Source organism: Borostomias antarcticus (assembly GCF_949987555.1).
Source record: "Borostomias antarcticus genome assembly, chromosome: 6".
NCBI lineage: Eukaryota > Metazoa > Chordata > Actinopteri > Stomiiformes > Stomiidae > Borostomias > Borostomias antarcticus.
In genome coordinates, this window is record NC_140239.1 from 6,097,982 (window position 1) to 6,115,481 (window position 17,500).

Consider the following 17,500-nt stretch of genomic DNA (forward strand, 5'->3'; position numbering starts at 1 on the left):
CACTACTTTAAGCCTATACTATACTACTACACCACTATACTACTACACTACTACCCTACTACACTACTTCCCTACCACAGTAGTACAGAGCCGTTAAAAGCGAGGCCAGAGCTCTAGCCATAAACACAGCCAATCCTACTGTACCACCACAGGACTACTCTGTTTGTTTGTTTGTTTGTTTGTTTGTTTGTTTTTGTAATCCTTTGCTTGTTCACGGGGTGTCTTTTTAAAAGAGACCAATGTCTCAACAGACTAAAGTTTAGTAGTTGTTTGACCTCTTCGATTTGTATTTATAATGTTATTTATTTAAACATGGTTTAGTCACTAAACCATGTTTAAATAAATAAAATTATAAATACAAATCGAAGAGGTCAAACAACTGAGAGTATTCAGTCTGGCCCCCAGCTCCCAGAATATCCAGCCAGTTCTGAGGGAGTCATGCCCTTGTTCTGACAGCCATGAGTTGCCAAACACACAGTTGATGAGAAACTTCAGCTACCAGCCATGCTGAGATCCACTAACAAGCCCCCCCCCCTCTCTCTCTCTCTCTCTCTCTCTCTCTCTCTTTATAGCCCCTCTCTCTCTCCCTCACTTTCCACCCCTCCCTCCATCTATTTCCATTTCTCTCCCTCTCTTGACATCTATCTATCTATCTTTCTATCTATCTATCTATCTATCTATCTATCTATCTATCTATCTATCTATCTATCTATCTATCTATCTACAGTATATATCTATCCATCTATCTATCTATCTATCTCTCTATCTAAAGTATCTATCTATCTTTCTATCTATCTATCTATCTATCTATCTATCTACAGTATCTATCTATCTATCTATCTACAGTATCTATCTATCTATCTATCTATCTATCTATCTATCTATCTATCTATCTAGAGTATCTATCCATCTATCTATCCATCTATCTCTCTCTCTCTCTCTCTCTCTCTCTCTCTCTCTCTCATCTAATTCTGCTGTGCAGCTGAGAGGCTGAACTAAGAACTACTACATCTACTGCATAATGAGCTCCCAGACAGTACTACTGAGAGAGAGACAGCGAGAGACAGACAGACAGATAGAGAGAGAGACACACAGAGACAGACAGCGAGAGGGGGAGAGACAGAGAACACGAAGCGATAAACAAAGAGAGAAAGACAATTGGAAAGAGATGGAGAGAGAGAGAGAGGGGGGCTGAAGGCCGCGGAGTGTGTGAATGTGCAGACAGAGAGAGAGAGAGAGAGAGAGAGAGAGCGAGAAGCGGACCGTTAGACAGCTCAGCATGAACCCTCACTGTTTTCCCTCTGACCTCTGCCCATCACACACACACAAGACGGGTGTGAGTGTGTGTGTGTTTGTGTGTGTCCTGCTCTCAGGTTGGGGTTATTGGCTTTGTTCGGGGCTTGTGCTCTCACACCGTCATCAAATACCCACTGAGGAAACGCTGCCGGTCGACCCGCTGGTCCTCACAGATATACTTCTGAGCGTAATATCGCAAGACGGCGACACCAACAAAAGACCGGCGGAGGAAAGTGGAGAGAACAAGTCGAAAAGTCACATTGAAATGCAGGCGGTCTACTGGGACATACAGTACTACGCTAGCTCAGAGAGAGAGAGAGAGAGAGAAGGGTTCAGTATCCACCGGTCAAAGAGGCTGTTTGTGGTACAAAGCCAGGAGGGCGCAGTCTAGAGCTGGGTTAAATACTGTATATATTTTGTATATATATTTAAATACTATATATATTTTCAACTCAATATACTGTATATATCTCAAGAGAGAGAGAGAGAGAGGGGGGATCAGTATCCGCCGGTCAATGAGGTTGTTTGTGGTACAAAGCCAGGAGGGCGCAGTCTAGAGCTGGGTTAAATACTGTACATATTTCAAGTCTGAGTTTGAAGTCATGGGCCATATTCCGGGTAATACTGGTTAAATAAATCCTATTAAGGACGCCAAACGGCAAACAACAGAGGTGCAAGGCCCTATCTACGACACCCCAGTTCAATATAAACTGTCTGATTGATGTAATCATTTTGTCTGACAACATGAATGGCCCTTAAGGCGGCCCAGTGGGCCGAGGTCCATGTTAGAGCCGGAACCTCGTTGACAGTACGTCTCTCCAGAGGTCGCGACCCGCCGAGGTCAGGGAGTAAACAGGAAGCCGGGACGCTGACACATCGTCAAAACCCAGACCTGAGGGGAATGCCTAATTAAACCTAAGACTTTATCTCTGAACTAGCCCACAGAGACACAGAGAGAGGGAGAAAGAGAGAGAGAGAGGGATGGGTGAGAAAGGAAGAGAGCCAAACACTTTCACTTTATCACTTTATCTCTCTATCTCTCCACCCACCTCATCGTCCGTCAGTCAGTCAGTCAGTCAGCCACCCAGTCAGTATTATTATACTGTATGGACCAGGGACATGCACAGATAGACACTAGGTGGTGCTAGAGCACCTGCCCTTTGCCCTCTGGACCAGGCAAGTGCCCTTTTGAAAGTTGGTGTTTTTTTTGTTTGTTTGTTTGTTTGTTTTTAACAGAGTAGCTACTGTATGTGTCCCATGGTGACATCGATCAAGTCTCGATTAAAAGTGTGTAATAATAATGCCCCCAAATGTGTTGTCATCTCCCCCCACACGTGCCCGCGGCACACCCGTGCCCCTCCCTTCCCTCTCCTCCGTTGTCAACGTGAACGCGCAAAGCGGACACAAACGGAGGCGCGCTGCAGCAGCTGAGCAGTACTGCGCACAGCACACACATCTCCTCAACACACATCTCCTCAACAAGTGTATTGTTTGCCCCCTAAGCCTCAGTTGCCAAACTATAACTTGCATTTATTTGTATCTGTTGTGAGGTAAGTCTCATACAGCGCCAAACAGATGAGCATAAATTAGCCGACTGCCCACCTGCTTAACAAGCTAGACGCTAGTCATAATCAATGAATGGATTTAACGTAATGACGACCACCACACGACCAATGTCGGTAGAATTTGTTGTTGGTACAGCATGTGAAGCTATCAGTATACTTTAGCTGAATATTTAGTATTATGTAGTAAACATAGGCTACATAATTACACAAGTGCAATTATTAACACTTTCTTAATCTACTTGCCAAATGACAAATAGGCAATTTGAAATTGCTTGCAGAAAAGAAAAGATGTTGTAATGTAATAATCTTATCCTGTTGGTCTGTTTTGGGGAGATTAACCCTTAATTATCATGCACAGCAGAACATTGATTTAGCTAATTTACCAATTGCAGCATAATGCCAAGAGAAGTTAAGAAAAGAAAAAGACAGGGAGCTACAGCAGGCTGCCAGCGGTTCCACGCGCCGCACAAGCTGCCCTTATTCTCCACTGTTCCTCGTTGTTTCTGACAGTCTGTGATGTAACATGACAGACTGCCCTTGTCCTGGTAACATCACAGACTGTCCCTCTTCTGGTAACATCACAGACTGTCCCTCTTCTGGTAACATCACAGACTGTTCCTCTTCTGGTAACATCACAGACTGTCCCTCTTCTGGTAACATAACAGACTGCCCTTGTCCTGGTAACATGGTAAATGGTAAATGGACCTGCACTTATATAGCGCTTTTCCACATTAGCGGCACTCAAAGCGCTTTACAATGGCCTCTCCAGGACAAGGGCAGTCTGTGATGTTACAAGGACAAGGGCAGTCTGTGATGTTACCAGGACAAGGGCAGTCTGTGATGTTACCAGGACAAGGGCAGTCTGTGATGTTACCAGGACAAGGGCAGTCTGTGATGTTACCAGAACAGGGACAGTCTGTGATGTTACCAGAAGAGGGACAGTCTGTGATGTTACCAGGACAGGGACAGTCTGTGATGTTACGAGGACAAGGGCAGTCTGTGATGTTACCAGAAGAGGGACAGTCTGTGATGTTACCAGGACAAGGGCAGTCTGTGATGTTACCAGGACAAGGGCAGTCTGTGATGTTACCAGAAGAGGGACAGTCTGTCATGTTACCAGGACAGGGACAGTCTGTGATGTTACCAGGACAGGGACAGTCTTTCATGTTAGGGGCGGCTGTAGCTCAGTTGGTAGAGCGGGTCGTTCAATGATCGAAGGGTCAGCGGTTCAAATCCCAGCTCCGACTGTCCACATGTCGAAGTGTCCTTGAGCAAGACACCTAACCCCAAATTGCTCCCAATGAGCAGGTTAGCACCTTGCAAGGCAGCTACCGCCATTGGTGTGTGAGTGTGTGTGTGAATGGGTGAATGAGAGGCCATTGTAAAGCACTTTGAGTGCCGCTAATGTGGAAAAGCGCTATATAAGTGCAGTCCATTTACCATTTACCATGTTACCAGGACAAGGGCAGTCTGTAATGTTACCAGAAGAGGGACAGTCTGTAATGTTACCAGAAGAGGGACAGTCTGTGATGTTACCAGAAGAGGGACAGTCTGTGATGTTACCAGATGAGGGACAGTCTGTGATGTTACCAGAACAGGGACAGTCTGTGATGTTACCAGAACAGGGACAATCTGTGATGTTACCAGAACAGGGACAGTCTGTGATGTTACCAGAACAGGGACAGTCTGTGATGTTACTAGGACATGGTCCAGTTTGTCACGTTACCAGGACGGTAGTCTGGAGTCAAATGCCACAAAACATGGGCACAGGGGTGGAGCCAGCGCTTTACTTTTTAAATCCAGCTGCATTTGAACAGCCAGTCATGAGAGCCAACCATCCTCCGTGCACAATCTAAGTGTCTACCCGCTGGTGAATATCATCGTTTGTTCCCAGACATTCTCTCTGCAGAGGGGGCTTCTGGGTACTCAGACTGCCAGGACAGTGACAGGTTGGCGGAAGGCAGACAGCGGAGCAACACCAGGTCGGAGGTTATCTGCACCTCCTGTGTGTCTGTGACGGGGTCGTGAGGTCACCGGCCACCCGCTGGTGACGTCCACTACTGCCTCCTCACGCAGAGGAGAGGACAGGGGGGGCCCTCTGGAGGTTACCCGGAGTGTGAAGGAAAGAGGGGGGGAGGGGGGCCGGGGGAAGGGGGGGTCAGAAACAAACAAACAGACGGCAGAGCTTCGGCGTTTCCTCTCCGCTCCGCTCGATGCCCCGAGCGCGCTTCCGTTTCTACCGGCTCGTATCGAGGAGCGCTGAGAGAGAGAGAGAGAGAGAGAGAGAGAGAGAGAGAGAAAGAGAGAGAGGGAGAGAGAGAGAGAGAGAGAGAGAGGGAGAGAGAGAGATAGTTAGAGAGAGAGAGAGAGAGAGAGAGAGATAGGGAGATAGGGAGAGAGAGAGAGAGAGGGAGAGAGAGAGAGAGAGGGAGAGAGAGAGAGAGCGAGGTAGAGAGAGAGAGAGAGAGAGAGAGAGGGAGAGAGAGAGAGAGAGAGAGAGAGAGAGAGAGGGAGAGAGAGAGAGAGAGAGCCGTGTTCCCGTTCCCTGGCCCGCGCCGAGCGGGCGGAGCCGAGCGGAGATCACCGCGGGAGCCAGAGGTATCCGAGGGCGCTAATTAAACAGGCGGCAGGGATAGCGAACGCTCTCGCTACAGGAAGACTTTGCCGGAACTAGGACACGGAGTGACACGGCTTCGTCTCGGGTGGGCTCCCCGGCTTATTTTTAAAAGCCCGAGTTTTCTGGAACGTCAGGACAAGCCCCTCCCCCCTCTCTCTCTCTCTCCCTCCGCACCCCTCCTCCCCTCATCCCCTCATCCCCTCCTCCCCTCCTCCTGTGTCATCCAACACAATGTCAGATGATGCGCTGATTCCTTCTTCACATTTCCCCTCTCGAACTCCTCCCTCTCTCTCTCTGTCTCGCTCGCGCACTCTCTATCTCTCTCACACACACACCCTTGCCATCCCTCTCCCTCCCTCCCTCCCTCTCTCTCTTCATCCCTCCATCCCTTCATATGAGAGGGTGTGAGGGGCAGTGCGTCACATGGCGTTCCTCCTGTGATACACTTCTCCTGCTGGTTCTGTTGCTCCATATAGATCAGTAAAGAGGACACACACACACGCAGACACTCACGCGCACACACACACACACATACACAGACACACACACACATACACACAGTACACACACAGAGACACACACACACATACAGCATACACACACACAGACCCCATTTCCACTCTTGCTCTGCTCCACTAACGCAACAAAACTCTCCTGCCACCAGAGAAGGCCCGTGTTAGACTCTGCCTCTCTCTCTCCCCCCCACTCTCTCCCCCCCAGAGATAAGCAGGACGATCTCATAAAGATCAACTTCCCGCCTGTCGCCTGACTGAGGGGGACTCAGGCCCATCTGTCAGGCTGACGGAGCCAGCTCGGGCTTTCTAAGGAGCCCCAAAATGGAGGGAGACGCCGGGAAAAACAGAGAGGGACACGAAGCCGACGGCTTTCCGCATTCCGTCTCACGCCGTTTAGAAAGGGGACGCGCCGGTGGTCTAAATGCGTCCGCCGGAGACGTCTCAGAGCGTGACGTAGATAAACTTCTCTGGCTCAAATTCCGCAGTCTCCCACGACGCCTGACGAGATGGCGTCAAACTTTTATTTACTGAACGAAATACGACCGAGACTTTTTTGGTACCGAGTTTCGTCCCTCCTCTACGAGGACGTGAGGGTTTTACTGAGGGCAGGGGGTACTGAACCTAGCGGCCGGAGCACTGCTGAGTCCGACCGCCATTGCTGTTCGCCTGTGCGTTCTCGAGCAGGGAACTACCAGCGGTCTCTGCGACTGACGCGACATCCAGAGCATTCCGGCGACCGCAGAGGTGAACTGTGGGATGTGTATCAATGGTTACCTTGAAGGGGAGGGACTTCTCGCTGCAGGGGCTGATGGGTAAAGAGTGCAGGCTACTGGCGGGGCTGGTCTCAGCGCTCTGCCGGGAGAAGGGAAGGGGGGTGATTGGTTAATATAAACATCAATCAACGTACAATATTAACATGAATCAGCATATCAACATATTCACATTGACCTCTAACCCCGGAAGTCTGTGCAGCTTGAAGAGGACTGGATAGATGACATACAGTATATTATGTCATGTATTCAAATACTGTATTTCTGAATCTAGGGTGTGTTGATAGTCTTTTTTGCGAGGGGGTTTGCCGCGAGTAAGCATTTCACTGTGCGGAGCGAAGCAGATCCAGGCGAAGTGTTCCAAAGTTTGACTTTTCTAATTGAGGCGTCTCGGAGACCTCTGCTTGACTCGAAAAAAAAACACAGAACGCGCCGCGCCAAAAACAGACGAGGTGCTTTTCTTTAAAGGCGCCTACGAGCCCTCAGTACCTTCAGAAAACAGTTGAAAGAACGCTCGAAAGAACGCTGAGTAGATCCACAGCCTTGATCAGGAGCCATCGTTCCTCGCGAAGCTTAGCCTTCTGTATTCTTGTCTCTCTCGCTACGGTATTCAGTCTCAAAGCGGCGCTATTCCTCGCTAGAGTACACAGCCTGCACGGTGCTTGGAAAGTTAAGACGTATAAACTTCACATATCATTATTGGACCGGCTGGCCTTTAAAAGTAACTTTTCTATTCAGTCTCAAAGGTGCAGTATGTTCGTTCTGATCAATGTGTATCGCACACGTTCTCTGCTTTAAGGTCACATCTCTCCTGCAGGCCAACGTAGAAAGGTCCAGACAATTAGATGAGGTTCGGTTACAAAAAAAAAGGGGGAAAAAAAGGAAAACCTTTTCAATTTTCTCTCAGAAATGCCCTGAAAGAACGGGTATTAACGACGTTACGGCCGTCGGCCCCGGGCGCGGTGACCAGAGAAGACGAATGAATAACAGAGCGACTTTGATACGCCGTTTAATCACATTCAGATCAGCCAATCAGGAAATGAAATTGCTTCAAATAACTGAGGGGGGGCCTGGCGCTCTTTAATGCGCGGGCCCCCTTCCGCAGCTGCAGCCCGCGCCGGGACGAGCACGCGGCAGAAACCAGCCATCCTGAGGGAGGGATGGAGCGAGGGATGGAGGGATGGAGGAACATAAAGATGTTTTATCCTCCGTCTCAAAGTCAGGAGGAAAACACACAACAGATGGAGAGAGGGGGGGGGGGGCGGGGGCGGGGCTGAGAGGAGGAGGAGAGAGGGAAGATGGAGTAAGAACAGGAGGAGGGGAAAAGAAGTGGGAAGAGAAAAGGGAGGGAGAGCAAGAGAGGTAAAGAGGGAGAGAGAAGGAGGTAAATACAGGGAGAGAGGGAGAGAGAGAGAGAGAGAGAGAGAGAAAGAGAGAGGTAAGACAGAGAGAGAGAGAGAGAGAGGAGAGAGTGAGAGGATTTTAGTGGGAGACCTTTAGAAGGTGGAAGAGACACGGCGAGGGGAGGGGGGTCAACATCTCGAGGTCAGACAGACGAAACGTGACGAGGAAGAGGAGGAAGGGGAGGAAGAGGGGGAAGAGGAAGGAGGAGGAGGAGGAGGAGGAGGAAGACTGTTTCTCACACGCGACCGGGGGGGGGGGCGGGAAATCAGCAAGTTAATGAGAACGGAGAGTTAGCAGAGAGGGCAAACAATCTCCTCTTTAATATTCATGTTCTTCTGTTATGTACTCATCTCTCCCGCCCCCCCCCTCCTCTCTCTCTCTATCTCTCTCTCCCTCTCTCTCTCTCTCTCTCTCTTTCAGCCTCTAATTGTTGCTTAACTGTTTTTTTATGTGGCTCCTGGTCCCAGGGTGAGAGCGAACCAGTAAGATGGAGAGTAAGGCGGACGCAGACGAGCCTGACATCACAGCTGCTGCGCTCCGCCATGGCGCCTCCGATGTGGGCTCCGGCGATGGGGGGCGTCAGGACCAGACTCCCCCAGGTACAAAAACAACACCTGCTCCCCTCTGTGACTAATGTGTCCCCTGTGACACGTACACGCTCGGAGAGAGGGTGAAAAAAAAAGCTTCCCAAATTGCTTGTCCCTGCGGAAGAACCCTGCGAGAACGCCTCCGAGAATCGTTTTGAAGTGCGCGGGTAGCCTACCCGGGATGTGGAGATCTCCTCTTGCCAGAACCGTGGGTTGACAGAGCTCTGGGAATATGTGACAGCCGCAGAAGAGATTCAAAATGTTTAAACAAACACCGCTACGAGCACCGAGCTGGCAGTGATGTGTGACTGCTCTGCAAATGGGCCATTAGCCGAGAGATAATCATCTCCACAACAGTGAGATATCACTGGACTGTTTGCCTGTGCTTCCCTGGACGTTTCTGACACTCGCATTGCTATAATGAAGTCAAATGATAGACCAGAGGAGACGAGAGGAGAGGAGAGGAGGAGAGAGGAGAGGAGAGAGGAGAGAGGAGAGAGGAGAGGAGAGGAGAGGAGAGGAGAGGAGAGGAGAGGAGAGGAGAGGAGAAGAGGACAGGAGAGGAGAAGAGAGAGGAGAAGAGAGGAGAGGACAGGAGAGGACAGGAGAGGAGAAGAGGGAGAGGAGAGGAGAGGAGAGGAGAGGAGAGGAGAGGAGAGGAGAGGAGAGGAGAGGAGAGGAGAGGAGAGGAGAGGAGAGGAGAGGAGAGGAGAGGAGAGGAGAGGAGAGGAGAGGAGAGGAGAGGAGAGGAAAGGAAAGGAAAGGAGAGGAGAGGAGAGGAGAAGAGAGAGGAGAAGAGAGAGGAGAGGAGAAGAGAGGAGAGGACAGGAGAGGAGAAGAGAGAGGAGGAGAGGAGAGGAGAGGAGAGGAGAGGAGAGAGGAGAAGAGAGGAGAGGACAGGAGAGGAGAAGAGGGAGAGGAGAAGAGAGGAAAGGAAAGGAGAGGAGAGGAGAAGAGAGAGGAGAGGAGGACAGGAGAGGAGAAGAGAGAGGAGAGGAGAAGAGAGGAGAAGAGGAGAGGAGAGGAGAGGAGAGGAGAGGAGAGGAGAGGAGAGGAGAGGAGAGGAGAGGAGAGGAGAGGAGAGGAGAGGAGAGGAGAGGAGAGGAGAGGAGAGGAGGTACATTTAATTTATATAGCACTTCTTGCAGAGAGGATTCACAAAGTGCTTCACACAGGTTAAAATGCATACAAAGAATCAACAAAATTAAACACAGGAAACAGCTGTAGCCCAAGGTTCCAAGACACAGAAGGTGAACAGATAATGGAGATAATAGATAATAGAGATAATTTATAAATAACCAGTAACAAATGACTGAAATACGGCCATTCCAAATCTATGATTTAAGATCTATGATGAGAAAAAATTGTTCAGAAAAAAAGAGAAACTGACAAAGATTTATAGACCAATGAGAATGGCGATAATTGCTCTGAATTAGCTGGATTTGTTAATAAGGTGAAAATCCCGCCTTCATTTCCTGCTATACACATTGGAGCGGAAAAAAATCTCCCTTTTTCAAGGCGAGACAGATTGACAGCGGTCAAGCCAAGATATCTGAGTGAACTTTAGCTTTTTGAAGTGAGATGCGAGTGAATTTAAGAACTGCAGATAATCTGATTTTAGTGATACAGTAACTCAATCAATCAATCAAAGCTTTATTTGTATTTGTATGTATTTGTAATGATTGATTGATACAGTAACTGACCAAAGATTTACGAAGAGACAACAAGGATTAGCAATATTTCTCTATGGTCTGAGTGAAGAGCAAATCTCTTTTTCAAAAGCTTGGTTGAGCATTGAACTTCAAACAACTTTGAACAATTCCCTTGGCCGTTTTTTTTTTTTTTGTATGTATGGTTTGAATTCGAATTGATGTTGGATCCCGGATTCGTCTGCCCTCCTGCTCGTCCTTCCTGGAAGTACAACAACGGCGCGCAGACTGGCGAGCCACCCAAGAGATCGACCTGCAAAGTGTGAGAAGAGAAAATTGAGTGTGCTTTCTGACTACCTGAGTGTGCCTTTCAACTACGCTGTAGAAGCTTTGCTTCTCATCCTACGAACTGAAAGCCAGCTACAAGTGGTCCAGCAACCACACGGATTGAACTGAATTGCACTGACAATCAATTAGGCAAATGAATGGGTTCATATTCACACTGTTAATGTGTGTGTGCTGTATTACACATATCTGTGTACATTTCCTTTAGATAAGGCACTCTTAAAGAGCTCTGAGCTGTTTTTAAGTTTTTAGGTTTTTAAGATTTAAGTCCTGCTTTGAAACTAAACGTTCTGGTTTTCAGCATAACCTATGTCAAATTAAATTAGACCCAAATATACTGTAAATGAAATATAATAGGAATAGACCAACAGACAATTATTAAAAGTAAAAGAAAGCATATCAAAGACAAAATAGGTAAATCTAGTGAAACCAGAATAAAATAGAGACAGAGATAAGAGTAAGAGTCTTGGGATAAATTTATTTTATTTTTCTTTGTTGAGTTTGAGTCATTTAACTGTTGCTGGTTATACTGTAGCTCCTTGTTAAAATAAAAATAAGAGGTAAGGGGGAAAAAAATCAGGAAAGAAAGAGAGAGAAAAAATCCTCACCTTTGAAATATAGATCCGGTTTCTGTTTCATTCTTGCTGTGTCAACCATCTCTCTCCGTAGTCGAATTTTGTCTTTGATCTGGTCCATACCTATTTAATTGTATCCACACTAGTAGCAGTGTTATTACGAAGCACTTGTTACAGTAGCAATTCTGTGGTGAGCCAGCCAGGAGCGAGATTGTGTTGCACCAAGAGTGATCACACCTCTAAAAACAAAACTCAACAACATATTTACAGTAACAGCAGCCATTAAAGAAAACTTCAAAATGGATATAGTGAAAACTGAAAAAGTAGACATCCCTAACTCTGTCATTATTAGTGGCATCACACGGTCTACCCTTGACAAAGAGCTTCTGGTCCTATTAATCGTTACTTGCATATTGATAACCCCGACTCACGATTCCACCGACATCTAATAATTTAGTTTGAGGACGGCTCTGCCATGCAGACATTGAGATTTTTTCTGCCCATCATGTATCAGAGCTCCTGTGATTCCGACATCACATTAAAAGTGCGTGCTCTAAATAGTGTTTACACACTTTTGGCCAGCAGTAGCACCACTTAGAGGGGCAAGTCGCAAAGCTCCAGGCTCAAGTTACCACAACGCAGACGCCGCCTAAACCAAAGACCAAGACCAAACACCCTGAAGCGGCCGAGGTCAACGCACTGAAGACACCCAGAGAGATCAGAGAGCTCAGATGATCACACTTCGAACACAGAACCATCAGATAGAAAGGAAATCACGAGAACGGCAGATCAGCCAAAGCGCAGCGGGCCGACTTCTAGCCGGACACGCCCTTGGTATTGTTTGTTGTGGAGAAGATGGGCATATCGCACCAGGCTGTGAGAATGAACCAAACCCGGCCCTGGTCGAAGAGACACCAGTGTGAAGAGAAGCAACTGCAATGGGATTGTTTAAACTGTGGACGGTCTCTGTTGAAGGGCAATTAGTGACTAAGAAGAGAGAAACGTCCTAGAAAAATGTAGAGAGTGACCAATAAGTGTGCTCAAAATGGAACATTGTCCAGTGAACTGCCAAAGGGATTAGTAGGAATGAGGTGCACAGCTTAGATCATGATTGAAGGAAAAGAGATCAGCTGCTTTCTGGATACTGGATCTCAAGTGACCACAATCCCCCAGTCATTCTGTGGAAAAAAAATGTGTCAAATCACCCAATGAAGTTGCTGAATGACCTGCTGGAAGTTGAAGGAGCAAATGGACAAGCCGTGCCTTACCTTGGATATGTGGAGCTGAACCTGATGTTTCCTTAAGAGTTTATGGGAATTGAAGCTGAAATTCCTACTTTGGCGTTAATAGTCCCAGATATGACTAACATGCCCCAGATTCTCATTGCCACTAACTCTCTAGGCACACTGTATGCTAATGGCGCGTTCCAGGCAACCCGTAACTCGTGTTTTTCCGACCTTCTACACATGAAAATGCACTGGAATGGCAGTCAAACCTGTAACTTCCCACCCGTGAACTCGTATCAGATCGATGTACTCCCAGTTGCACTCTCTGACGTCACACAGCCCTCTAAACAAGATGGCAGCCCACATGAGTACGGCAACAAAGATAACTTTAGGGCAACGTAAAGTACATTTGTACGTTGTAATCAAAATAATACAAACGATTATGCACTACAATCTGCTATGTGTATGTAATGATGCCCAAATATGTTGACAAGAGATAGCTAGCGCTAGCTAGCTACCATTAAGGTAAACCTGAACTTGACCATGCAAACGGTGAAAAGTCGATTTATCAATTAAATACAATTATGTAACGTACGATTTCTTAGAATAGCGAAATTAGGCATACAATGTTAAGCATGCCAGCTCTGACAATGTGCCAAATCTCAAGCCTTTGCCATATTGGCTTGTTTACATTTATCCAGAATTCCACGCACTCAGACAGTTTGCCTGGAACGCTATGAAGTCGTGAGTCGTGACTTGAAATCGTAACTTACCTATCTGGAACGCTGCATACAGTAAGTACACCCAGAAGAAGGCAACCATTCCTCAGTCAGCACTTCATGTTTACCGAGCAGTTCTTAAGACTCTTGAGATAAAGGCTTGCACACTAACGACAGATGAGGCATTCGGATGCAAAACAAATAGGGTATTTATTCAACATCAGTGCAAAGAGAGACAAAGTGATAACAAAATAGAAAGGAACGTTTCGGCATCAGACCATCGTCAGCCCTATAGTCCCAGCTGCATCTAACAAGCTTTAAGTAGGCTGGTAGCCAAAGGCAGGAGTCAATCAAGCCAATCAAGGAAGATCAACTCCCAGACTATAAAAGACGCATATGACGCATCCGAGGTCTTCTCAGTGTTAACTGACTCAAATTGGTTTTCAATCCTCGACCTGAAGTCAGGCTATTACCAGATTGAGATGAAAGAGGCTGATAAGCAAAAAACTGCCTTTGTGTGTCCTCTTCTGGGAATTCAATAGAATGCCACAAGGAATCACGGACGCACCCAGCTCATTCCAAAGACTAATGGAGAGATGTACGGGGGACCTCAACCGGAAAGAAGCACTGGTTTTAATCAACGACCTTATAGTCTTCTCTGACACCCTTGAGGAATACGAATCGCCGGCTGACGCAAGTCCTTCAAAGGTTGAAGGAATATGGACTGAAGCTGTCTCAGGAGAAATGCAAGTCAAAAGTCATAAAAATAGTCAAATTAATTCAACAAATGCCTGTCTAAACAGAAGCGTTTTAGCTGCTTCTTAAAATGTCCACAGAGGTCGCAGCTCTCAAGTCCTGAGGAAGAGCATTCCACAGTCTAGGTGCCACAGACTCAAAGGCTCTGTCACCTCTGGTCTTAAGCCTGGTTCGAGGGACAACCAACAGAGCCTGGTCAGCTGACCTCAGTGACCTGCGGGAGCATGTGCATGGACCAGATCAGACAGATATACAGGTGCTTGACCATGTAGGGCTCTATACGTAATTACAAGAACCTTGAAGGAGGACTGCTGATCTTTAACAGGCTTCGGAGCTTTCCTATTCCAACTGCCAAATGCACAAATCTTGTTAAATCAACAGATCTTTGATAGTTTTTTTTCCTGAAGGCTAAGTAGCCGATCCTGAGTAGCAGCCTCTGATTAAGTTGAGTGCCGCTGGATGGGGGGGCGAGTCTCTCAGTCCTGCCCCCTGTCCTTCGGGTCCCACCATGACAACTGGCGCCCCCAAACGCAACTGGACAGCAGTCTACAACGTTCATGTACCGAACACACATTATGGTCTTGTTTTATATTTAGACAGCGGCATATGGTGTGTCTAAGACAATTTTCCCCTCAGGTACAATAAAAGTCGACTTATATTATGTTAGTCTGATGTCCTTAGAATAGCTGTCTGTTTCTGCATCTACCGTCTCCTCGTGTCCGACCTACCCCCTGTGTGTGTGTGTGTGTGTGTGTGTGTGTGTTTGTGTGTGTGTGCGTGTGTGAATGTATGCGTGGTGTGCGTGTGTGTGCGCGTGCACGCATGAGTGTGTGTCTCTCCTATACTGTACCTCCTGTGTGTGTGTGTGTGTGTGTGTGTGTGCGTGCATGCGTGTGTGCGTGGGTGTGTGTGTGCATGCGTGTGTGTGCGTGCGTGGGCGTGTATGTGTGCGTGCATGTGTGTGTGTGTGTGTGTACCTCCTGCAGAGTCCGGCGCAGGCGGAGCAGCAGAGTCTTGACAGCGGTGCAGTCCTGCTGCATCAGCCTGAGAGGGAGGGCCTCCAGGCCGGGGACCGGGGGGTCCTCCTCCCTCCCCAGCCCCAGCCCCAGGCACCAGTCGGCAGGCAGCAGCGAGGTGGGGCGGCAGGCGTCCCTGGAGGTCAGAGAAAGAGAGAGAGACAGGGTTGGTGCCTGCACACCAGCGGGGATGGAAGAATGGGGAAGATGTGCGCACACAAACACACACACACTCTCACACTCTCACACACACACGCCAAAAAGACAGAGGGAGTGGAAGACGCGCACACACACACAGACACGCATGCACACACACTCGCCAAAAGACAGACGGACTGGAAGACGCGCACGCACACAAACATACACACACACGCACACACACGCACACACACATACACACACACCAGGCACATGAGGAGCCAACGATAAACGTGTCTTGGGATCTCTGAACGGACGGTTTTAATGAAGGTTGTTGAGTGATTAACACGGAGCGTTGAGCACTTCCTGTGGTGACTGATCTCTCTCACACGCGGGCCTCGTCTCATACATCACACGCGCACACACACACACACACACGTCACGTTCTTTTCACTGTAGTAGCTACCTGGGCGCAGGAAGACAGGTTACTCATTTTTAATCACAGCTCTAGTACACACTGTCTCGGAAAATGACCATGATGGAGATGATGATGATGATGGTGATGATAATATAAGCGCGTCAGGCGGCTCGAGTAGGTATTCATCCAGGATTCACTTCACATGCACCCACACGCGTGCGCAGACACACACACACACACACACACACATCAAAGGAGATGACACACACAACTGCCAACATCAGAAACACTGCTTGGCGGTGTAAGGCAACGTTTAATTATCGTCCCGACAACCACCGTGATTCATTACTTCCTCTCAGAGATTAGCATCACGGCATACTGTCTCTCTCTTTCTCTCTCTCTCTTTCTCTCGCTCTCTTTCCTTTTTCCATTACTCTCTTTTGCTCTCCTCTCCGCCTTTTTCCCCTTTCATCTCATCCCTCTATTGTCTCTCACAGGAGGGAGTGAGAGTGGAGAGGTTCTGCTCCTCCTCAAACACAGTTGTTAATTAGCAGTAGGGTGTGACGCCGCTTCAAAGAACCAGCCCTGACCTGAGAGAGACCAGCCCTGACCTGAGAGACCAGCCCTGACCTGAGAGAGACCAGACCTGACCTGAGAGAGACCAGCCCTGACCTGAGAGAGAGACCAGACCTGACCTGAGAGAGAGAGAGACCAGACCTGAACTGAGAGAGAACAGCCCTGACCTGAGAGAGAGACCAGACCTGACCTGAGAGAGACCAGCCCTGACCTGAGAGAGACCAGCCCTGACCTGAGAGAGACCAGACCTGACCTGAGAGAGACCAGACCTGAACTGAGAGAGACCAGCCCTGACCTGAGAGAGACCAGCCCTGACCTGAGAGAGACCAGCCCTGACCTGAGAGACCAGCCCTGACCTGAGAGAGAGAGAGACCAGACCTGAACTGAGGGAGACCAGCCCTGACCTGAGAGAGACCAGCCCTGACCTGAGAGACCAGCCCTGACCTGAGAGAGACCAGACCTGACCTGAGAGAGAGAGAGACCAGACCTGAACTGAGAGAGACCAGCCCTGACCTGAGAGAGAGACCAGACCTGACCTGAGAGACTAGCCCTGACCTGAGAGAGACCAGACCTGACCTGAGAGAGAGACCAGACCTGAACTGAGAGAGACCAGACCAGATCTGAGAGAGAGGGACCAGCCCTGACCTGAGAGAGAGACCAGACCAGACCTGAGAGAGAGACCAGATCAAACCTGAGAGACCAGCCCTGACCTGAGACAGACCAGACCTGACCTGAGAGAGACTAGACTAGACCTGAGAGAGACCAGACCTGACCTGAGAGAGAGAGAGACCAGACCTGAACTGAGAGAGACCAGCCCTGACCTGAGAGAGAGACCAGACCTGACCTGAGAGAGAGACCAGACCAGACCTGAGAGAGACCAGACCAGACCTGAGAGAGAGACCAGACCTGAGAGAGAGACCAGACCAGACCTGAGAGAGAGACCAGCCCTGACCTGAGAGAGAGACCAGACCTGACCTGAGAGAGAGACCAGACCTGAACTGAGAGAGAGACCAGACCAGATCTGAGAGAGAAAGACCAGCCCTGACCTGAGAGAGAGAGACCAGCCCTGACCTGAGAGAGAGACCAGACCAGACCCGAGAGAGAGACCAGATCAAACCTGAGAGACCAGCCCTGACCTGAGAGACATACCAGACCTGACCTGAGAGAGACTAGACTAGACCTGAAAGACCAGCCCTGACCTGAGAGAGACCAGGCCTGACCTGAGAGAGACCAGACCTGACCTGAGAGAGAGACCAGACCAGACCTGAGAGAGAGAGAGACCAGACCTGAGAGAGACCAGACCAGACCTGAGAGAGAGAGAGACCAGA

The 17,500-nt window shown here is 48.6% G+C and overlaps 1 protein-coding gene across 1 annotated transcript in view; it reads right to left on the reverse strand.

The window, feature by feature from the left end:
• Positions 1 to 17,500, reverse strand: part of ccser1 (coiled-coil serine-rich protein 1) — a gene marked incomplete at both ends in the record, with an annotated part of 103,031 nt that overhangs the window by 57,325 nt on the left and 28,206 nt on the right. Inside the window, 2 exon segments of the mRNA XM_084439646.1 lie at positions 6,768 to 6,845; positions 15,002 to 15,176. Coding sequence (XP_084295772.1) covers positions 6,768 to 6,845; positions 15,002 to 15,176 — 253 coding nt within the window.